Genomic DNA, 24852 nt, shown 5'->3' with positions numbered 1-24852 from the left:
AGTGGAAATGAGTTATTTAAGAGGAGCCTGTGGAGTCACATGGAGAGACAGGCTGACAAATGAGGATATAAAGGAGCATTGTGGTGTGGATGTGGATGTGATAGGAAGCATTAGGAGGAATACACTGAGGTGGTTTGGCCATGTGGAGAGGATGGAGGGTGAAAGACTGACGAAGAGAGTGTATGTGAGTGTGGTGGAGGGGGGGAGAGGGAGGGGGAGGCCGAGGATGAGATGGAGGGATGGGGTGGAGAGGTATATGAGAGAGGGGGGTGTGAGTTGGGAGCAGGGCAGTGAAATGGCGGGGGACAGGGCGACGTGGAGGTGATTTGTTTGTGGCCACCCCGAACGGGATTGAGGCGTCTGGCAGTAGATAGATAGATAGACATCCAGGTTGTCTTGGGAATTACTGTATGGTGATGACTTAGTACTGATTGCTGAGAGAATGGAGGATGGTAGAGAAAAATTTTTGAGCCTGAGAGATGGGATAGAGTCTTTGGGTTTGAATTATTATTGATAAAATGTACATTATATTTTGGAGGGTGGATGGGGGTTGTGTAATACAAGGGGTTTGTCAGGATTTCATTTCAGTGTATAGAAGACCCTCAAATTGCATGTCTAATGTACTCAAAAATCTTGCCATGCTAGCTGATGTGTGCAAATTGTGACACTGAAACCTGTGTTGTATGGCTGACTGTTATGGTGAAATTCCAAAATTTTTCCAAAGTTCCCCCTTTGGTCCTCTTGAAAAATGTTTCCCCTCTCTTGATCATACCTAACATTCATTATTGTCACATACAACCTCAAGGAATATCACGGGCTGTGAAAAAGGATTAAGCAGAGTTTACGAAGTGGTAAAATGAGTGGTGATCACTTACAGTGCCAGGCGACAGGGAGTATCTCCAGATGATGACTTATCTGCCTAGCAGTAAGCAGAAAACTATTTTCATACCGGTAGTGTAAAGTATTGAAAAACGTGGTTGAAAGAAGAAAAATTACATAGTGAGTGGTGGCAGTGAGGTGAGAGACATCTAACCCTATCCACTTATATGCTGATGACTCCACCTTTCACCTTTCCATTCACTTCCTTTCCATTCACTTCGTGTAGCATCCATCTTTGCAGTTACTTCAACATACAAGGGGTGAAGCTATGGCACACCTAATGCCTGACTTGGCTCATATCTCTGATTGGGTTAAAAGTAATCTTGCTGTTTTTGATGCACCAGAAACTCAGTTCATACATCTTTCAACCCGACAAAATATTCTGCAAGAGTATCTACAAATTTTTAACACTATCCAACTCAATCCTGCATCATCTTTAAACACACTTGGGGTTTCATTCTCTTAGAGATTTTCTTGGAAAGATCATAGTACCTCTTGTAAAATCTGCTTCCAAGAGATTAGGTGTGCTAAGCCGACTTCATGCCTTCTTCACTCCTGCACAATTGTTGAGTTTATACTGTATGTGGGTTTTATTCACCTCCCTGTGGAGTACAACTCTCATGTGTTGGGAGGCTCCCCACATACATCTTTTCACAACAAGGTGGAATGAAAGGCTTTTCATCTCATTAACTCTCCTCTTCTTACTTGCTCCCTTCATCTTGTCTCATCGCCACATTGTTGCATCTTCATGTCTTTTATCTTGCTACTTCAATGGTCATTTCTCCTCTGAACTGTCTGCTTGCATCCCTTCACCACTGTGGCAGGCATGTAGCACCTTCTGTCAGCAAACTCTTGTCTCTTTTCTGTCTGATCTTCTAATGCAAGAGCTAATCATTACTCCCGGTCCTTCATGAATGCAACAGGTCAACTCTGGAACTGTCTCCCTTTGTCTGTATTTCCTATTCCCTGTGATCTCCAGTCTTTCAAAGGCAATGTGTCCAGGCATCTCAAAATGAACAGATCTTGAATTTGGTTCCCTGTTATCTTCTTTTTATTTTTTTCTTTGAGGGAACAATCTTGCAGGCTCCTGGCCTTTGGTTCTTTCTCCCTTGCGTAAAAAAAAAAAGTAATGTGTGTAAGTGCATACATGTGTGTGTGTGTGTGTGTGTGTGTGTGTGTGTATGCTTTGTGTGTGTGTGTGTGTGTGTATGCTTTGTGTGTGTGTGTGTGTGTGTGTGTGTGTGTGTGTGTGTGTGTGTGTGTGTGTGTGTCAATTGATGGAGTGTAAATAGACAATTTCACATCCCATACTTATAGCAGTGTTGATTTATGGCGATTTGTCATAATGAAACAGTTCAAAGAAGAAATAGTACATACAGTATGAGTGGTGGCAGTGAGGGGAGAGACAACAGGCAGGCATTGAGCGATTTGTGTTCTTATCTACCTAATTTTGTCTTTACAGGAATGGTTCAAGCTCTTACTATCCCGTGTATTAAACCATTTTTATCATACATATTCTTATATTTATAAATAGTTTTGGCACACACTATTTCCTTTGGTAGTGCATTCCACTGATCAATTGCCCTATTTGGGAAACTGAATTTCCTCAAGTCTTTGTCACCTCTTGTATTATGCAGTTTTTTGCAGTGTCCTCTTGCTGATGCTTCCCTATAGGTTATATACTCATTGATGTCTATTTTCGCTTTCCCTGTGATGCATTTATAAAGCATAATCATGTCTCCTCTTTTCCTTCTGTCTTGTTGGTAGGTTCAGTTTTTCTAGTTATTCTTCATAGCTTTAAGCTTGGTACTCATCTTGTGGCGGCCCTTTGTACTTGTTCAGTCGTGTCTTTGTGTTATGTGAGATGAGGATTCCACACTACTGATGCATACTCCAGGTTTGGTCTGATGAATGATGTTATTATCTTGCTCATCATGTCTTCATTTATATGCTTGGCTGCAAGCAGTGTGTACATGTTCCATACCTTCTCACTTATGTGGTGAGCCGGAGATAGTCTGTTATTGATAATCACTCCTAGGTCCTTCTCCTTTTCTGATATATGTAGGGTAGAACTTCCTGGCATATACTCCTAATCTAGTCTTTTTCCACTTTTACCAAACTTAATTTCATGACATTTGTCCATGTTGAATTCCATTTGTCAACTATTGCTTCATTCATGGAACTTGTTTAATTCTTCTTGTAGTTCTCTGCAAGAGTGTGTGTTTGTAATTCTCCTTTGTAATTTTGCTTCATCAGCAAACATATTTAGATAGCGTCCATTTCCAGTGTTCCTGTCTATGTCATTTATATATACTGAAATCATAATTGGTGCCAGCACCGAGCCCTGTGGAACTCCACTAGTCACTTCCCTCCATGATGAGTAATTTCCCCTTAATACTGTTGTAATTTCCTTTTTCTGAGAAAACCCTGCATCCAACAGAACAGATTACTTTGGATTCCTCCATGGTGGTACAGTTTCCATAAAAGTCTTTGGTACAGAACTCTGTCAAATGCTTTCTTAAAATCTAAATAGATACTGTTCACCCATCCTTCTCTTTTCTGTAGTGTTTCTGCAGCTGTATCATAGTAGCTTAATAGATGTGTGTGTATGTGTGCATGTGCATGAATTCAGGTCTTTTTTTGGTCTGCCTTTTGCAATCCTACCCCCAGTGTTAACACAATAACTTACCTAACTCAGCTATCCGACGCAGTAGTATCCAGCTGATAGTCATTAGAATTTAAAACTAGGCTAGAAAAGGCACTGGGGTTGTGTTGCTATATTATGTTAATTAGATGCCCTATATGTCATGCACAATATAACTGATTCCTCTTAGTCACCAACAGTAAAACTCAAGGGTGGTGAGCAAAAACTAAACATGCTTCAGTACTGATGAATTTGTTACAGTTGATAATATCATTTACTACATCAGATTTTAAGAACAGCCCTAATGTGTACCCTCTCTCTCTCTCTCTTTCTCTCTCTCTCTCTGTTTGTCTGTCTGTCTGTCTGTCTGTCTGTCTCTCTCTCTCTCTCTCTCTCTCTCTCTCTCTCTCTCTCTCTCTACCCCAAGACACCATGCTGTTTATACCATTGTTGTCCTCTCAGTCTGGGTAATTTTCCCAAAATTATTTGTTTTCAAACCTTAATATCTTTGAAAGTATAGCAGTTATGGGAACATTTAAAAAATTGTATTACTCACCAACTCTTCTTATGAGTAAAAGCATCCCCAGGTCTGTAGGTGGTCACACTGATGAGTAAGGATGAGAAGAAGGTAAGTAACTTTTGGGATGCAAGGCAGGAGGTATTCGTGCATGTGTGCGCGGCCCCGCTTTTTGCTTCGCACTCAGTGTGATAACTTCTTAGTTACTAGATAAACTAAACACAGTTGCATCCAAGGCATGCACTGTGGCACTATCACTGAGCCCTTTCCTAGTATCCCTGGAAAAAGGCTTGGCAGGGGTGGATGAGGCAAGGGGCCCACATGAAGCAGGAACAGAATCGGATGAGAGGTTTAAGAAAACATCTTTCTACATCTGACAAACTCAGAGATGATGGAGGTATGCTTGCCTTGGGTGGCAGGAGTCTGTGCCAGCCCTTTGGTGACAAGATCAAGTGGCGGTCACTTCAAACTGTGGCATGAAAACACTTGTGGTTATATCCAACACCCATTGTCACCAATCCACAAATTTTGTGTTGGATATAACCGTTTCCTGGTGGGTAAGGGTTAAGCGTCTCCACTTTTTTGTATGGTTTTAAGGAATTTGATGCCAGGAATTCACTCTGCTTTTACAACCCCCAGGTACTGTGGACAAATTTGTGGTCACCTACACTGAAAATGGTTCGGAGATCATGACCTTCTACCCCAAGGACCACTTTGACCCCAATGTTGACCCTTTCCAGTACCACTTCTATTTTGTGAGTCATGCTTTTGGTTGGTGTAATCTTACTGATATCCCATGAACTTTATTCTGTGATAGTTGAAATTTAATTACCTTCCAGGCAGGGTTGGCATTGATTAAATCAAATTGATTTAATCATGTAATTAAATCATTGATTTTTTTGCTTTAAAAAAATCATGATTTTTTAAATTATATTTATTTATTTTTTTTATCTAAAAGTTAACAAAAATAAACTCTGAAGGTTTAATAAACTTGTGTATAACTTTGCATTGGCATTCATTTATTCAGATACTTAAGCATTAAGTTAGTAGACTTTAGAGAATGGTGCCATTAGAAATTGCTACAGTGTATGATGCAGTGAAGATATGGAAAACAGTGGTGGAAGCTAGGCTAAGAAGAGAAGTGAGGATCTGCGAGGAGCAATTTGGTTTCATGCCAGGGAGAAGTACCATAGATGCCATATTTGCTTTGAGAATGGTGATGGAGAAGTGCAGAGAAGGCCAGAAGGAGTTGCATTGTGTGTTTATAGACTTGGAGAAGGCTTATGATAGGGTACCGAGAGAGGAGCTGTGGTAATGTATGAGAAAGTCAGGAGTGGCAGAGAAATACGCGAGGGTGGTGAAGGACATGTACGACGATAGTGTAACAGCAGTGAGATATGCAGTAGGAATGACTAAGGGTTTCAAGGTGGAGGTGGGATTGCATCAGGGATCGACTTTGAGCCCCTTCTTGTTTGCAATGGTGATGGACAGATTGACAGATGAGATTAGACAGGAGCCTCCGTGGACAATGATGTTTGTGGATGACATTGTGATATGTAGTGAGAGCTGGGAGGAAGCTGAGGCAGAGCTTGAGAGATGGAGATATGCACTGGAGAGAAGGGGAATGAAAGGAAGCTGAAACAAGACTCAGTACATGTGTGTAAATGAGAGAGATGACAGGGGAACCGTGAGGCTGCAAGGTGTAGAGGTGGCAAAGGTAGATGAATTCAAATACTTGGGATCAACTGTACAAAGTAACGGATAGTGTGGTAGAGGGTTAAAAAAGAGAGTGCAGGTGAGATGGAGTGGGTGGAGAAAGGTGACAGGAATGATCTGTGACAGAAGGGTCTCTGCAGAAATGAAAGGGAAAGTTTATAAGATTGTAGTGAGGCTAGCCATGTTGTATGGAGTGGAGACAGTACCACTGACAAAAAGACAGGAGGCACAGTTGGAGGTAGCAGAATTGAAGATGTTGTGTTTTTCACTAGGAGTGACGAGGTTGGACAAAATTAGAAATAAACATATTAGAGGGACAGTGCACATAAGTCAGTTTGGGGACAAAGCTAGAGAGGCGAGACTGAGATGGTTTGGACATGTGCAGAGGAGGGATGAGGAGTATGTGATCCACTGTGGTGACCCCTAAGGGGAGAGCCGAAAGAAGAAGAAGAAGAATATGATGGAAAAATATTTTTACATTTGTGTAACTAAGTATTGAAATTATTTGTACATCTGAAGTAATGAGCCATACATAAAAAACCAAAGCCATAAGACTAGGCAGGCTATGCTTGGTCACTTTAGGCCATGTCATAATAATATCAGCTTCAGATTTTTCTGTGTGGTAATATAATCAGCATTGGAATATGCCGTCTTAATTACCACTGGCAACTCAGCCTTAACCAGTAGTGTACAGACAGCACCTGAACAGGTATGTATCTGGATTCAGGCCAGTGGCTTTCAGCCTGACCCATCAGTGGGTAGACAGGATATGAAGTTAACAGTATTCAGTATACAGCTTTTGAAATATTAGCTATATGATAAACAGAAAAATCAAATAAATCAAAAGAATCTATCTCTGTCTATCTATCTATTGCCAGATGCCTTAATCCCGTAAGGGGTGGCCATAAATAAATCACCTCCATGTTGCCCCGTCCCCCTCCATTTCATTCTCCTGCTTCCAGCTCACACCCTCCTCTCTCATGTACCTCTCCACTCCATCCCCCCATCTCATCTTTGGCCTCTCTTCCCTTTTCCCCCTCCACCTCACTCACATACACTCTCCTCATCAGTTTCTCACTCTCCATCCTCACCACATGTCCAAACCACCTCAGTGTGTTTCTCCTAATGCTTCCTATCACATCCACATCCACACCACAATGCTCCTTCACTTCCTCATTTGTCAGTCTGTTTCCCCATGTGACTCCATATGCTTCTCTCAAATAACTCATATCCACTGCGCTCACTCTTGACTTGTGTCCCTCCAACAATGTCCAAGCATCACTTTCTTCCGTGTTGCACCCATTCAAGCACTTCACCCTCTAAATTTCCATCCTTACTCATCACACTACCCAAGTACTTAAACGCATTCACATTTTCCATTTCCTCCTCATCCAGCCTCACTGTACTGTACATTCACTGACTTCATTTCTCTCAAAGACCATAACTTTACATTTCCCTACATTCACTCAAAGGCCATAACTTTACTCATCCCTACATTCACATTTAGATTCCGTTTCTTACACACTCTCGCAAACTCATCCACCAGGCTTTGCAGCTCCTCTTCTTCTTCACTTAACAACACAGTATTATCTGCAAACAACTGTACAGGTAGTTTCCAAACACTGCCCTCTCACACTAGGGGCGCTTCAACATCCACTGCCCTACCTTGTATCTCATTTATAACCCCATCCATATACAGATTGAACAACCATGGAGACCCACGGCTGTTCGGCCAGACAGCTTAGGGAACAACTACTACTACCATGGAGACATGACACAGCCTTGTTTCAATCCAACCTTCATATAGAAAAATTCACTCAGTTCACAATCCACACGCACTGCAGCCTTAGCACCCTCACACATACTCTTCACGGCCTTCAGTAACTTCCCATCTACTCCATATATTTTTAATACTTTCCACACTCCTTGTCTATCCACTCTGTCATATGCGTTCTCCAAATCCATAAAGGCTGCATACAACTTCTTTCCCTTCTCCAGAAACTTTTCCACTAAAGATCTAAGAATGAATATCTGATCTATACAACCTCTTCCCTTCCCAAAACCCCCCTGTTCTTCTCCAACTAATTCCTCTGTTATTTCTCTAGCACTGTCAGTAAGTATCCTGCCATATACTTTTCGTATTACACTGAAAAGACAAATGCCCCTATGATTACCACACACTTCTTTTTCCCCTTTTCCTTTGTTCAAGGGAATAATTATACCTGACTTCCAATCCTCCAGGACCCTACCTTCCTCCCAGGCCAATCTGCACATCTTCCACATCCATTCTATTATTATCTCTCACCCATGCTTCAGCATTTCACCACACACTCCATCAATTCCTGGGGCTTTCCCCATTTTAACTTTCTCCATTGCTTCCACAACTTCTATCCAACTGATTTCTTCCTCTTTTCTTACCTCCCTCTGTCTCCCAGCCATTCCCAAGCCACTTGCATTACTTTCATTCTCTCTCTTCAACAATTCCTTAAAGTGTTCTCTCCATCTGCTCACTTTTTTTTTCCCTTCTTCCCTAGTAATCTACCATTTTTATCTTTCACTCCCCACCTAACTTCTTTGGCACTGTGTCTAACTTTCTTTACCTCTTTCCAGAACATTTTCTTACATTCCCTCCACTTTACACTCAAGTTCCTTCCAAATTCCTCATCCACTCTCTTCTTACTCTCTCTCACTAATCTTTTCACCTCTCTCTTCCTGTCTACATATAACCCTCTCTTCCATCTCTCAACTTGTTCCACGCCTCTGTTTCTCATCCATTCACTATATGCTTTCTTCTTTTGTGCCACAGCCTCTCTCACCTCTTCATTCCACCATGCTGTTCCCTGCACCCCTTTTTGTCTTCTCTTCACCCCACACACCACCTCACATGCTGCACAGATTTCTTCTGTGAATAGCTTGCATTCACCTTCCACGTCCCTCATCTGCTCCAGTCTATATTTACCCAATCTCTCCCCCACTTCCCTCTTATATTTTGTCCTTTTTCCATCCTCTTGTAACTTTTCCACCCTCTTTTTATGTACTACTTGCTCCTGTCCTTCCCTTCTTCTATTTCTCCATTTTATTTGGACTTTAATTCTGACCACCTCCAAGTGGTGGTCCGAAAGTCCACTCCCCGAACCTCTATATACTGTTGCATCCATTACACACCTTCTCACTCTTTCCCTTTCATCCACACACACATTATCAATCATTGCCTTCCATTCATTCAGTTCACCACCCACCCATCTCATTACTCACCATATATACCTGTGTATCATTTTGTGCCTGGAGAGAGTATTAGCTATCACCAACCCCCTCCCAGCACAAATGTCCACTAACGCACTGCCATTCTCATCTGTCTCAGCAGGCACACCCCACTCACCAACTACTCCATCCACCTTCCCATTCCCTATTTTTCCATTCATATCTTCCACCAAAAACACTCTCTTATTCCTTTCAAACTTTTCTGTGCACGCTTCCACATTTGTCCAGAATTCTTCTCTCACTCTGTTTGCGCGATCTTGCGTTGGCAACATACATGCACACAATCGGCCACATTTGTTGTCCAACTTTCAGTCTTACCCACACAATCCTCAAACCAACTGATCCATACTCTCTTATATTCTCCTTTCAGCTGTTATAACAATACACACTCCTTCTTTTGTCCTCTTTCTTACCTACTCCCGTGTATATACCCCATCCATACTTCCATTCTCTCACACTCTCACCTTTCCATTTAGTTTCAGTGAACCCACATACATCCACTTTTGCACCCTCGAGCACCTGGACAATCTCTCTTTCTTTCATCTTGTCATTTGCACCTCTTACATTCCAAGTCGCCATCCGTATAGTGTCCTTTGTTCGGTCCTTAGTCGTCACCATTTGGTTGTCTTGGTCCGAGGCTTCTTGTTCGTATTTTTAGTTAGTTGTTTTCCAGGGAGAGGCGCTAACCCTCTGCCAACCCACTTGTTGTCACGTATGGAACACGTGTTGGTTGGTTATAAGGTTACCACCCAACATTGTAAGTGCTTTCCCAGTTTACAGGAAGTCATCAGAAGAATCAAATAAATCAAATAAATAAAAAATAAAAAATTGATTTTTTATTTCTTTTAAATTTAAAAAAACTCACCACCCCTGCTTCCAGGCACATTCACATATTGCTCATTTACTTGTTCCAGGTATTTATTGCCTTTGATGTAGCCTGTTGTGAGTTAAGTCAGCATAGAGAGGGAATGAGGTGCCTGAGAATATGACATAGTTTGAAATGGAGAATACAGTGGAATAATTAAAGAAGGGAAGGCAGCAGGTGACATTCAGGTAGTTTACATGCAGAGATGATTGAATGTTGTGAAGAAGTTAGAATGAAACAGTTGTGGAAATATGCCATAAAACTTGTGGGAGTGGTGGTTTAGTGCATTAAGACACTACAGTTTGGCTGATCAGTCTCCTCAACTGCAGGCAAGCAACCACCTCTGCAGGGTTCTTCTGTGCAGTCAACTAGTGCCCCCTTGTGGCAGACATCACCTCACCACAAGGAAGTGCAGGGAAGAGTGTGGAAGTTTGGTTCCTGGATGGACACTGCATTTGCACTTTTTTACCCAGTTAACAAGGGCACTGTAGTATACTCCATGTCATCCATATTTTGTTATATGGTTACCTCCCAGCATTGTAAATGGTTTCCTGGATTACAGGAAAACTTTAGGATTATCAGTCAGTGTAGAACCACTGGAAGTGGAAGGAAGAGTAATAAAAAGTGACAGGGAGGATGGGAGTTAGGGAGAGAGGAGAGCAGATACATACACACACCAAAAAATGATAAAGGTGAGGAAAGAAGAGGGACAGCACTACATCAGGAAAGTGGATGGTGGTCACCACCACTTGCCACCATGTGTTGATGGTTAGGCCTGTGAGTTAAGACCAGAATTCTAGTGGCTTTGAGAGGGTGTGAATAATTGTTTTGGCCATTTTTAGGGGTATGCTGTTAATAGTTCTCCTAACATCATTATTTCTTTTTCCTTATTTTCTGGACCCAGCCTCACCCCATCATAATGTTAGAAAAAGGTCAGGATGAATTGTGATGATGATGATGATGTTGATGATCGTTTCATTTTTGAAGGCTTCAACTTACTTGCATGTGTCTGCCTTGGTCACCTAATGGCGGCTTTCCATGCTGCTTGATCTGTGGCAGCCTCCTAATTCAGTCCTGTATCCCTAAGGTCACACTCAGTACCCCATACCAGGCCTTTTTCAGTCTGCCTCTTTCAGCCATACCCCTAATGTTAACACATCTCTCTTTCTGCACCCGATTGCCATCCCCCATCCTCCCCCACGTACCCAGACCATCTCAATCTACTTATCATCATCACAACACCAACTTACTCCAGTCCCTTCCTACCTCTTCACTCATTCTTCATAAATCTAGCCCCCCCCAGGCCTCGCATTCAAGGACGCACTGTACAACTAACTAATCATTGTCATTTTTGTACATTTGAGCATGCGAATATCCTCCTCCTTTACTGCTTAGGTCTCACTACCATACAGCATTACACTTCTAACACATGCTGCATACAAAGATCCCTTAGCACAGAGGGGGAGCCTTCTCATCATCAGAAGAGAAAACAGCTCCCACAATCCATTTCTTACTCTGGCCACAGAGCTAGCTCCAGCCCCACCTTCCACACATAATATGTCTCCCAAAAAACAAAACTCTTCCGCACATTTGAGAGACTCACCAGGAAGATCAGTTCTTTCATGCCTGACAATCTCCCTATGCTCTCCCTGACACACCGCACACACAAATTCAGTCTGCCTCTAATACCACTACATCTCTAATGCACCCACTTATCACAAACACTGCATAAGATGGAATTACTTCCCATGCCCTTGTGGCAAACTGCACATGGTCACTCTTCCTCTTCTTTGACTGTACCATCACCAGCCCTAGATATCATCACCTTTGTGTTATCTGCATTTACTCTCAAGCCCTTGTGGCTCGTACCATCTCTTTACTTCCTAAATCTTTATTCCACCTCCCTTTCATTCTCTGCAGTCAACACCAAATCACTGGCATACAATATCTCCCACGGGAGTCCATTTCTGAGGCCATGTGAGAGGGCATCAAGCACATGATAAATAACAAACGGTTCAAGACTGACCCCTGATGCATACCAACATTCACGGAAAACTCATCACCCAAATCTTCATTCACTCTTGCCTTGGTGTGAGCACCCACATACATAGCCATAACCACTCTAACCAGCCACTCCCCGATCCCAAGCTTTCTCCTTGCCTACATCACCACCTCCCTAGGGACTCATTCAGGGGCCTTCTCCAAATCAACAAAAACAAAGTACTGGTCCCTTTTCTTTCCTGTATATTTTTCCTGAAGCTGTTGAACAATGAGTATGGTATCAATGGTCCCTTTGCCTGGCTTAATCCCAAACTGCATCTCATTGATATTCACTCTTTCTCTGATCATACCTTCTAGAACTCTCCAGTACCATCATTATCTGATCTAAAAGTTTTATGCCTTAATATTTTCCTCTTTCCAGGGCATCACCCTTCCCCTTGTTCACATCTACAGTCACACTCTTCAGTCAGTCATCTGGGACAACACTCTCATATATAATCGTATTGATGATGTTTTAAATTATGTTCCACCTGATATGGTTCTGAAGGTTTCATTCCTTGGGATATTTGAAATTAAATGCTCACCTAATGCAACTCAGGGATTAGTGACTGATTAATTTTGCCATAAATATCTGGATTACTTAGCCTAGTTCCGGATCCCTGTGCTCATGATAGGGCAACATAGGATTAGATGAAATATGGATTGATGAATGTATGGTATAATTTTTTTTTTTCCCATGCTCTGTCTCTCCCAGGCTGCTTTTCTGACAGCTGTATGGTATTGTTCATAATCTCACTTTACTTCTGTTCACAATCAGGAGACAGAGCTGAACCTGACAGTGACGGCAGTGAACTCTTTTGAAAGTGTTCCTTATTTTCTACAAGTGGAAATAGTCGGTGAGGTGCGAGGATGTGAACTGGATGATTACTCCATTGTAGTTGGAAAGGTGAGAGTGAAGGAGAGAGAGTGCCCATACAATGTTATTCACCCTTCAAATATAGTATTCCATTTATGTTGGCATGCTAGGAAGCTGTTCATAAGTGCAGTTGTAGTGGACGGCACATCCCAGTCAGTCACTGAACTAAAACACTGGGTGTTCAAGTACTCCACTAGTGAGGTACATTAGCAATTGTGAAAATTCCCTTAAATTTCATGTGGACTAAATGAACTCTAAATGACATTAATGGACTGAAAGTGACCTGAATGGACTTGAACCGACAGGAAGGTGCCCCTTGCTTTGACTGGGTCTGAACGTGGCTGTTTTCTGAAAAGAACAGATGTAACATTACTCCAAGTAACTTGATTTGATCACTTGTCCAGTTTATGCTTACAGTTCATGCTGGAAAATCATAGTTAGGCCATTTTGACTTGCTTTGACAACTGTTGTGTTGACTAACAGTTTCCCTGCTGAAGGTTATACAAGTAAAATCTCAGTAGGGGTTACTAGAAATTAATACTGTATGGTGGAGAGGGTTGACCGAGGAATATAATGAGGTTAGTCATACGAAAAGAGTGGGTGATTGGAGATTGATAAAGAAGAGACACAGATTAGAAATGAAGGGAGTGAGAAGGATAGTGTGTGAGAAGTTTGAGTCACAGAGTATTGTGTCTTCAGGAGAGAGAGAGAGAGACTTGTGGGAATCAGAGCGGTTTCAGATGAAAGAATAACATGAGAATTCTTAATTGTCAGGGACCCATAACAAACAGATGATGAACGTTTGAGACTGAACAACCAATAGGGTTGCTATACATCCATATTTTCCCGGACATGCCCTCCATTTAGGTCTCAAAATCTTTATCTGGAAGATATTTTTTTAAATTCATCAAAAGTCGGAATTTCAGCTTCGATCATTTTCTATGCAGAAAAAAAAATGAAACTGTAACGACAAGAGAGAAAGGCTGAGAGAGAGGGGAGGTGGAAATCATGGAGATATAATACGGTGGAACCCATAGTCTGTACAGATCCCGTTCAGTTTTCGTCAGCTAATAAGTCACATGTCTGCCTGTACGGTGTCGTCAGCTTAGCAGTTTTAGGGCTAGCATGTATTGCTGTGTACTGCTTTTCTTTGTTCTTTAGCCATGCACATTATTATAATTTTTTCCTATTGCTAATACAGCCAAAAATGAAATGTTGTTTTAGCATAATTTAATTACCAGTAATTAAAACCCATTATGTCAAAGCCAAGACTAAGGTAATTTAAACATGGAAAAGAGACATTTAAATAAAGATTTGTAACAAATAGGACAAAACTGGAATATAGTCTAGACATTTTCTGTTACAGACATTTTCTACTGTACTGTAGACAGTTATTCTGTAGACATTTTCTACTGTAGACATTCTCTGATGCGGACATTTTCTACTGTAGACATTTTCTACAGTCACATTGTATATAAATATTAATGTTATCCAAACATGAAAATTAATTATCATGGCTGCCTCAAGGCTACTTAGTGCCAAAGTGTGTGTCTGACAGGGGCAGGATGTCTTCAGGATTTTTTTTTTTTTTTTTTTTTTTTTTTTTTTTTTTTTTTAATAGATATGGCAACCCTAACAGCCAAGTGAAATATTTTTCTTAGCATTATATGTAATAACTGAAAAAGTGGATGTGAATGAGTAGGGCTATTAGAATGCTTTCAGATGCCATCCTGCAAAGGCCAGTTACACTGAGCATATTTTTTAAAAAATGGGTGTACAGTATTTAAATACATTTTTAATATTCAATAAAGTATCTTTATTTTGTTTGCACAGGGTGAAGAAAAACTCTTCAGGGTGTCTTTTGAGTCAGTGGGAGGTGGCACTTGCCTCCTTGTGGACTTTGGTGACACCAAGGACCCCCTGGTGCCTCACTCATATGGAGAGAAAGTTACATGTGAAAAACGTTACCCCAATGCTATCTACAATGACAGCGTGCTTCTTGATGTTACAGTCAATCTCACACATGTTTATAGGTGAGTCAAAAGAGTTAGGCTCTGGAAGACAAGGCTGGCATATAAAAAGGTAAAGTTGTGGTCTAACTGGGTTTTATTGTGGTTATAAGGAGTGAGATTGTGATGTATGAGATGTGAGATGCTTGTATGGAATGGGATTTTGATTAGAGGTGAAGTGGACTTTGTAGTGTATTAGAGGTATCGTAATGAAGCTTTGGTTATAAGGGGTGGTAGTTGTGGTAGTTGCATATCAGAAGGGAAACTGAGGTTGTAAGGGATGATAGTGTGTATGTATGGGCAAGGCTGTAGTGGATGAGGTGTGTGGATATAGTATATAAAGGGATTAGGTTGTAACTATAAATTTCAGTAGTAGCCATAAATTTATATTACTGGTTAGTCTTTATATTGATATGAGCAGTTAAGTTGATGAGTTTTGATCTAAATGAATCTGCTTGTGAGCTTATGGTGTATAGTGTGAATTACAGTATCTCGATGTAGTGCTGCTGTCGGGTGTCTGCCCTTTCCTCTCCTCCATCCTTGTTTCCTTCCATCCTCTTCTGTCTTCCTTTCCTTCATTCATTCCTTGTCCTTCTGCCTATGGGTAACTTTACACTCCCTCTTCTGTCTTTCTTTCCTTCATTCTTTCCTCTTCCTTCTGCCTGTGGGTGAATCTACACTGAGTGACAAGCCAAATGGTTTCCTGTACACCAGGAAACCATTTACTACGGTGGGTGGCAACCATATTACCAAATTTTTGATGGCTGGTGGTTTAGTGGGTAATTATTGCACTCCAGTCGGATTGAGCCGGTGAAGGTTTATATCCAAGGGGAGGTTGAGGTTGATTGCTCATGTAATGCCACTCAGGGATGAGTGAGGCTGGTCACTTTCATCTTATATGTCAGGACCGACTTGCCCAGTCCCGGGTTCCTACTCTCCTCTATGGGGCGACGTAGGATTGGATGATGATGATGATGATGATACAGTATCGTGATTAAACTGCTGTTAATCCATCCATCCATCCATCATCCAATCCTACATTGCCCCATGAGGAGCATAGGAACCTGGGGCTAGGCAGTTGGTCCCGACATTTAAGATGATAGTGACCAGCCTCACTCATCCCTGAGTGGCATTACATGAGCAATCAACCCCAACCACCCCTTGGATATAAACCTTCACTGGCTCAATCTGATTGGAGCGCAATAATTACCCACTAAACCACCAGGCGCCAAAATTTGGTTATATGGTTACCACCCAGTGTAGTAAATGGTTTCCTGGTGCACAGGAAACCATTTGGCTTGTCACTCAGTGTAGAGTCACCCATAGGCTGAAGGAAGTGGAAAGAATGAAGGAAAGAAAGACAGAAGTGGGAGTGTAAAGTCACCCGTAGGCAGAAGGACAAGGAAAGAAAGACAAGAGAATGGAAGGATAGAAGGATGGAGAGGAAAGGGCAGACACCCGTGAGCAGCACTGGATAGAAGGATGGAGAGGAAAGGGCAGACACCCGAGAGCAGCACTACATCGAGTGAGTGGATGGTGAGAGCCCTCACCTACCAATTGCTGTTAATTAATAGTACATAAGGTTTAACTGAAGGAAGGTGTGAAGAATTCTTTTGTTTTGGTTGTCTTTGATGATATGTAAAGATATGATGTATGGTAATAAATGAGTTAGGTTGTTTATGTACCGTAAGAATTCAGGGTTTAAATTAGGAGGCTGATAAAGGAATGGAATAAATAGTGTATTGATGAGACTTCTTCTTGTGATGACACACATTTCGTGGTGCATTCAGCTGCATATAAATTACAGGCATCACACCATCCCCACTTACATTCAAGTAGATTTGGTGAATAGTATGTGGAGTTCCATTTCGAAGCTGGCAGTCAGATTTTTGTTAATTCTGTAGGGCTTAAGTATTGTAACAGTAAGGAAAAAAAAAAAATCCCCCCAAGTTGAATGGAACAGAAAATAACCTCAGAGTTTAATTACTTACCCATCACTCCTTCAGCATAGACGACAAGTACAATGTAACAATACTGGCCTTCAACGACCTCAACAACTGCAGCGAGACCATCATGACATTGGTGACAAGTATCAAGTGCCGCCCACCCATTGTCTCCATTGTGGACGGAACTATGGACACAGAACTGGCACCAGAGTTTGTCCGTAGTGCTGATAACCTCATTTCAACCACTGCAAGCATTGACTGTGACCTGACTAAAAATACAAAGTAAGTTAAAAGTCAAAAAAATGTTTGGGGTGTATATTCAACAGTCCTTATTTTTTAGTTTGCCAATATACCAATAATACTTGTATATGCATGTAAATCACCTTGTCTTAAATTTTCAAGGAAGCTTATAAATTAATGCTTAGAAATGATATTTTTGAGTTAAAGAATCATGGTGGTTTCTTGTGCTTATGACGTATTTATGTGTTTTTAGGGAAGATGTGATATTGTCCAAATAATTCTAATTCTAATTGCTACATATACGAGGGGAACGGGGATCCAAAGTATGCTGTGGTATTAGTTCTCCTCAGCCGCAGACAAATAGAGTTAGGACACTCAAGCAGCCTGGCTGAGGTGAGATGTGTAATGCAGTTGGTAACAGTGACACGAGGCATGAGATTTCACCAAAGGGTTCATTCAGGTACCTGGCTGAGGCAAAAATGGAGGTCTCTCCCAGCATGGGTATTTATAGCTATTTCTCACCCTGCCCTAAGGTGGGAAAGGAGGTCCGGATGATGATGATGATGATGATGATTGTTTTAGAGTCAGACCTTTTTCTTACTACTGCTACTACTACTACTACTACTACTACTACTACTACTACTACTACTACTCTTCTACTACTGCTACTACTACTACTACTACTACTATACTACTACTACTGCAACTACTGCTACTACTATACTGCTACTACTACTACTACTACTACTACTATACTGCTACTACTACTACTACTACAAGTAGAGGACAGTTTTCTTCATTTGATGTCAGATCAAACCTGCACATTTAGCTCTGCATAATTTGTCGAAGAGAGAGAGAATGAAACAATAAGTGCCTTAATGCAAGTGACCAAAAGTGAGTGAGTGTGATGATGAGTTACAGCAAATGAAAGTGCAAATGTGTGTGGCTAACTGTGTGAGAATATATATGTGTGTGATATGAAGTGTAAAAGAACGAAAGTGGGTGTGAATGATAGTGACAGTATGAAAGAAAGAGTGAGTGAGTGAAAGTCAGTGGATGTAAAAGTGTGAAGCCAAGAGGGAGTGAAGGAGCATATAAAAGAGAGTTATTGTTTAAGGATCAGTGAGTGAGAGTGAGTCACTCAAACTCTCACACAAGCTTACCCCCTCACACACATACTTTCTCATTCACATTCTTTCACTCTTTTGCACTTTTATTTTCATACCTACACTTGGTTGTTCATTCACTTACTCTCCCTTACTCTCACACTGTCACTTACTATATGATTCATTCATTCTCACATCCATCTATCTATCTATAGCCCGACGCCCTAATCCCGCAAAGGGTGGCCGAAGACAAAACGCCTCCAAGTCACTCTGTCACCCACCATTTGACTCCCCTCCCCCCAACTCACCCCCCCCTCCCTGATATACCTCTCAACTCCATCCCTCCACCTCATCCTCGGTCTACCCCTCCCTCTCCCTCCCTCCACCTCACCTACATACACCCTCTTAGTCAGTCTTTCATTCTCCATTCTCTCCACATGTCCAAACCACCTCAGTGTATTTCTCCTAATCTTTTCAACCACATCCACATCTACCCCACAATGTTCCTTCACTTCTTCATTCGTCAACCTGTCCCTCCATGTCACTCCACATGCTCCTCTCAATTAACTCATTTCCACTGCTTTCACTCTTGACTTGTTCCCCTCTTGCAATGTCCACGCCTCGCTTCCATACGTCAGGGTAGGGATCACAATACCATCATGCAGTGACTTCTTAACTTCCATACTCACCTCCCTATTTCTTATCACTGCTTTCAGTGTACCAACAACCTTCCTTCCCTGCTGTACCCTTTCACGTACTTCATCCCCCAAAGTTCCATCCTTACTCATCACACTACCCAAGTACTTGAATGCACTCACATTCTCCATATCCTCACCATCCAACCTCACTGCACACTCTGTGACTTCATTCCTCTCAAACACCATAACTTTACTTTTGTTTACATTAACTTTCAGCTTCCTCCTCCTACACACTGTCCCAAATTCATTCACCAAACCTTGCAACTCCCATTCATCTTCACTCAACAATACTGTATCATCAGCAAACAGCAACACTGGAAGCTTCCAAATCTCACCCTCATTCATTAGGGCCACCCCCACATCCACTGCCCTACCCTGTACCTCCTTTACAACCCCATCCATATATATATTAAACAGCCATGGAGACATTACACACCCCTGTTTCAGTCCCACATTGAGATCAAAGAACTCACTCAGCTCACCATCCACTCGCACCGTAGCCCTAACTCCCTCGTACATACTCTTCACAGCACTCAACAATTTCCCCTCCACTCCATATATTCTCAATACCTTCCACATACCTTGCCTATCTATTCTGTCATAAGCTTTCTCCAAGTCCATGAAGGCAGCATACACTTTCCTTCCCTTCTCTAGATACTTCTCCACTAAACATCTTAGAACAAATATCTGATCTACACACCCTTTTCCCTTCCTAAATCCCCCTTGTTCTTCTCCAACTAGCTCCTCTGTCATATGCCTAACCCTATCAATGAGTATTCTACCATATATTTTACCAGTCACACTAAGAAGGCAAATACCCCTATGGTTACCACACACTTCTCTCTCCCCTTTTCCTTTGTACAGAGGAACAATTATACCTGACTTCCAGTCCTCCGGAACCCTTCCCTCTTCCCAAGCCAATCTACACAACTTCCATATCCACTCCACAACAATCTCACCCCCATACCTAAGCATTTCACCACACACTCCATCAATTCCTGGGGCCTTTCCCAGCTTAATCTTCTTCATCGCTTCCACTACTTCCGACCTACTGATCTCTTCCTCCCTCCTCTCATCTCTTCTTCTCCCAGCCATTCCCCAACCACTTATACTCACACTGCTCTCACTCTCTACATTCAACAAATCCTCAAAGTGCTCCTTCCATCTCCTCAATTTCTCTCTCTTCTCCACCAACAATCTATTATTCCTATCTTTCACTCCCCTACTATTTCCCCTTTCACACTGCCTTACTTTCTTTACCTCCTTCCAAAACAATTTCTTACTCTCCCTCCATTTCACACTCAGATTCCTCCCAAACTCTTCATCCACTTTCTTCTTACTCTCCTTCACCAGTCTCTTAACCTCCCTTCTCCTGCTCACATATACCTCTCTCTTCTCTCTCTCTCATCTTCTCCCCTACCTCTACTCGCCAACCATTCACCATATGCCTTCTTCTTTTGTTCCACAGCTCGTTTCACCTCATCATTCCACCATGCTGTCCCTTGCACACCCTTGCATCTCCTCCTCACTCCACAAACCGCCTCACACGCTGCGCTTATCTCTTCCTTGAATATCTTACATACTTCTTCCACCCCTTCCATCTGCTCTAGCTCATACCTTCCCAATCTTTCTTCCACTATGCTCTTATACTCTGTCCTTTTCTCACTATCTTGCAATTTCTCCACTCTTCTCACAGGAGCTGCTTCCTCCTGTCTTCCCCTTCGCCTCCTCAACCACTTTCTTTGCAGCTCTACCTTGGCCATCACTAAGTGATGGTCCGAGACTCCATTCCCCCACCCTCTCCACACCCTTGCATCCAACACTTGTCTTCTCATTCGCTCATCCACACACACGTAGTCTATCATTGCCTTTTGTTCAACAAGTTCACCATCCATCCTCCTCATTACTCTCCATGTATACCGGTGGATCATCTTATGACGAAAGTAGGTGTTGGCTGTTGCCAACCCCTTACCAGCACAGATGTCCACCAAAGCACTACCATTCCCATCTACATCAGCTGGCACACCCCACTGACCAACCACTCCATCCACTCGTACATTCCCAACTTTGCCATTCATGTCTCCAATCAACAGCACTCTCTCGCTCCTCTCAAACTTGTCCATACATGCTTCTACTCTCGCCCAAAACTCATCTTTCACTCTTGCCACTCGATCCTCTGTTGGAGCATACACACATACAATCGCCTATGCTTGTATACCTACTTTCATCCTCACCCATACAATCCTTGCACCCACTGTTCCATACTCTCTTATATTCTCCTTCCACTTCTTGCTTATCATTAGACATACTCCCTCTCTCGCCCTCTCATTCTCACTGACTCCCACACATATACCTACACCATATTCCCATTCTCTCATCCTTTCACCTTACCATTTAGTTTCAGTCAATCCACATATATCCACTTTTGCATCCTCAAGCACCTGGACAATCTCTCTCTCTTTCACTTCATCATTCACTCCTCTCACATTCCACGTTCCTACCCTCAGAATGTCCTTTGTCCGTTCCTTAGTCGTCAACGTATGGTCCATCCGGGTCCGAGGCGCTTTATTTGCTTTTTTAGTTAGTTCTTTTTACGGGGTGGGGCACTAACCCACCACCAACCCTTTTAGTCACCTTGTACGACAAGCAGGGATACTGAGGGAGTATTCTTGAAACCCCCCAACCCCCAGGGGTAAAAGCCTATCCATATTGTAGTTAATGAACAATGATATATATATATATATATATTGGAGAGACACATTACACGCGTATGTACATATGTTTTTTACGCACCTGACTGGAAATCGAACCCTAGACCTCTTACATAGAAGTCAGGCACTGATACCACTCCACCACGGTGTGATTAAAAACTACCGGACGGATTTCCACGAAACTTGTAGAAGACCCTTGGACCAGAATCATCCTCATCCTCAGCCGCTGAGGTCCGCTGCAGGACCACCGGCCTATCCCTACTGAAGCAGTGACGATACAGCCAATGTATCTCTACCAAGTGGCTTAGGCTGTCTGGTAGAGACTGTATGTAGGGTGAGAAGTGCTCGTGAGTGTAATTGTAGTGTTGTAGTGGCTTTGGATGTATGTGTAGTCTGTGAACCAAGTGTAATCGGACCGCCTTAAGCCGACTGGGTGCAAGCATACTATTATGCGACACTGGTTGAACCACAGCACCCCTTGTGTCCGCCAAAGTAGCAAGTGGCTTGGTGAACGCTTCCCAAAGTTTTTACAACTCTGGCGGGAGGAGAACCCGCGCTCACTAGCGTGCGAAACGCACACTCTACCACTGTACCACAGAGGCTTAAAAGAAGCAGGAGAGGAGTGTTGGTGGGACCTGAAGGAGATGGCAAGAGACAGATATTGGTGGAGAGAGTTCATTGAGACCCTACGCATCCCGTGGGGTGCCACAGGAAATGATTGATTGATTCATTCATTCATTTATTCATTTTTTTTTTTTTTTGATGAACCAATTAAATCCATTATGGGAGGATATATTTCAGTCACAACACTTAAGGATCATTTCACAGCCGCACGGTACTCGGCAAGTGACAGAGCAGTTTTAATCTATCCCAGACACAACACAAGTGTGTTTAGATGCTGGAGAGACACACATCACGCGCGTGTGTACAAATATATTTTTACGCTCCTGTCTGGGAATCGAACCATAGACCTCTTAGATAGAAGTCAGGCACTGATACCAATCCACCACTCAATCTCTCATTTCCATTCCTTTCCATACAACAAAGTTTTAAGCATCCACACTTGCAAGTGTGGAATGTGTTCAAGTGATCAAACCTGCATGATGCTCGTATTTTAAATTTATATTGGTTTGCATAGGTCTGCTGTAACTTAATTAGTTTAAGAGATAACCCAGTTTTAGAGTTTTTTTTTTTTTAGACTGTTAGTAAATTTTGAGCAAGGCATCTCCACCTGCATTTGCTACTTTTCCATAAGTTTTCCAGTGTTTGCTGTAGCTCAGATACTTTCAAAATAACAATTTTGGTCCCCTGTTTGTCACTTTTTGGCTTTTTTCTGCACTATGGTGATGAATTTTGAGAAAAAGTTACTTTGTAATACCTATAAGCTTTATAACAGTGTATGGGGATTCTCTGTAGCTTTAATATTCTCAGAAATAGCAAACTTTGGTGCCTACTTTAACATATGATTGTGAGATATTGGTATGAGGAAATTAAAAGTCAGGAGTAAGAGCAGTGGAGATGGGGCATTTAAGGAATGTGAATAGCTGGGTCTGGTTAGTGCTTGGATGGGTGACCGCCTGGGAACACCGGATGCTGTTGGCGTCCCTACGTGTCGGGTGGGGTTGGTGGAAGATTGGTGCCCTTCCCTGTAAAACAATTAACTCTAAGCCCTTGACCACCCCGTTTGGGATACATGGCGTCTGGCAATGGATGGATGGAATGGAATAGCGTGTGGAGAGTGGACAGAATAAGGAATAACGCGATTATGAAAGATGTGAAGTAAGGAAGTCTGTGGACGCCACAGTTAAAGAGAGTGCGCATAGATGGTATGAACACAGAGAGAGAATGGGTGTGAGTGATGACAGGGGTATATCTGAGTGAAATTGAAGGTAGAAGAAAGCATGATAGGCCTAGAAGAAGGTGGATAGATATGGCAAATTTGTGTGTGAGGAAGAGAGATATAGGAGGTAATGAGGCTAGGAAACTGACGAGCAATTGAGCCAGCTGGATGAATTTTTTGTGGAATAGTTTATGACGAGGGTTTGACACCCTGTTTTAACTTGACAGTTGTTGGATTATCTGTGTCAGATTGATGAGTGTTAAGCTACATGTGAAATAAGTTTTTTGACATATTAAGTGAAGCCAGGGTTCTGGGGGCTTTATTGCTGAGTGAATGGGAGTGTAGCTCATTCAGTTGAACAAACTTCAATTAGTATCTTATTCAGTCACAATTTTTCCTGACTCGCAGCCCTCAGCGTCACCCCACGTGACAGGTCCCAAGCCATGCTTTATCTAGGCCTCTGTACCAAGTAGCCTGTGAGCCTGGGACCCCTCTTCTCCCCATTTCCTGTTAGTTCCCCAGAATATCTTTTTCTTTTCAATTACACCCACAGATAAATTCTTCTCAGTTTGCAGTATTGGGATTTTGCATAAAAATAAATACAGAATATATTAATCCATGAGTAAAGTGTCAGGCAGTGACAGTTTTATGGTGCTACAGACGGAATATTTTTGCATTGCAAAAAAAAAAAAAAAAAAAAAAAAAAAAAAGTGCAGGTAAAATAATTTTCACTGTGAAGAGGAAATTAGTACATAATAATAATAATGATAATAATAATAGTTATTGAGAGAAATAGTCACTGGATGTTCAGTGGTTGGATGATGAGGAAATGGAAAATGTGAGTGCATTTAAGTACTTGGGTAGTGTGGTGAGTAAGGATGGAAGTTTGGAGGGTGAAGTGTTTGAAAGGGTACAGCAAGGAAGAATTGTTGCTAGTTCTTGGAAAGCAGTGGTAAGAAACAAGGAAGTGAGCATGGAAGGAAAAAAGTTACCGCATAACAGTATTGTGATACCAACTCTAACGTATGGAAGTGAAGCTTGGACTTTGTTGGAAGAACGCAAGTCAAGAGTGAGAGCAGTGGAAATGAGTTATTTGAGTGGAGCATATGGAGTTACATGGAGAGACAGACTGACAAATGAAGAAGTGAAGGAGCATTGTGGTGTGGGTGTGGATGTGATAGAAAGCATTAGGAGAAATACATTGGGGTGGTTTGGCCGTGTGGAGAAGATGGAAAGTGAGAGACAAATTAGGAGAGTCTATGTGAGTAAGGTGGAGGGGGGAGAGGGAGGGGGAGGTGAAGGATGAAATGGAGGGATGCAGTGGAGAGGTATATGAGAGTTGGGGGTGTGAGCTGGGAGCAGGGCAGTGAAATGGAGGCGATTTGTTTGTGGCCACCCCTTATGGGATTAAGGTGTCTGGCAATAGGGAGGTGGATATTGTTATTTTTATTATTATTATTATTATTATTATTATTTTTATTATTATAATGATCTGTTTTCTGT

At 42.1% G+C, this 24852-nt stretch overlaps 1 protein-coding gene across 1 annotated transcript in view; it reads left to right on the top strand.

Moving 5' to 3' along the window:
* The window catches only part of LOC145392059 (uncharacterized), a 286089-nt gene that overhangs the window by 62433 nt on the left and 198804 nt on the right, over positions 1–24852 (top strand). The window contains exons 16-19 of the mRNA XM_080266515.1: positions 4680–4795; positions 12701–12829; positions 14633–14832; positions 16815–17036. Coding sequence (XP_080122641.1) covers positions 4680–4795; positions 12701–12829; positions 14633–14832; positions 16815–17036 — 667 coding nt within the window. The remainder of the gene's footprint in view (positions 1–4679; positions 4796–12700; positions 12830–14632; positions 14833–16814; positions 17037–24852) is intronic.

This window comes from Coenobita brevimanus, chromosome 21 (assembly GCF_032717465.1).
Source record: "Coenobita brevimanus isolate Jiangsu-jjx chromosome 21, ASM3271746v2, whole genome shotgun sequence".
Classification (NCBI taxonomy): Eukaryota; Metazoa; Arthropoda; class Malacostraca; order Decapoda; family Coenobitidae; genus Coenobita; species Coenobita brevimanus.
The sequence above is the reverse complement of the archived record's forward strand: the minus strand, read 5'-3'. Positions and strand labels throughout refer to the sequence as shown.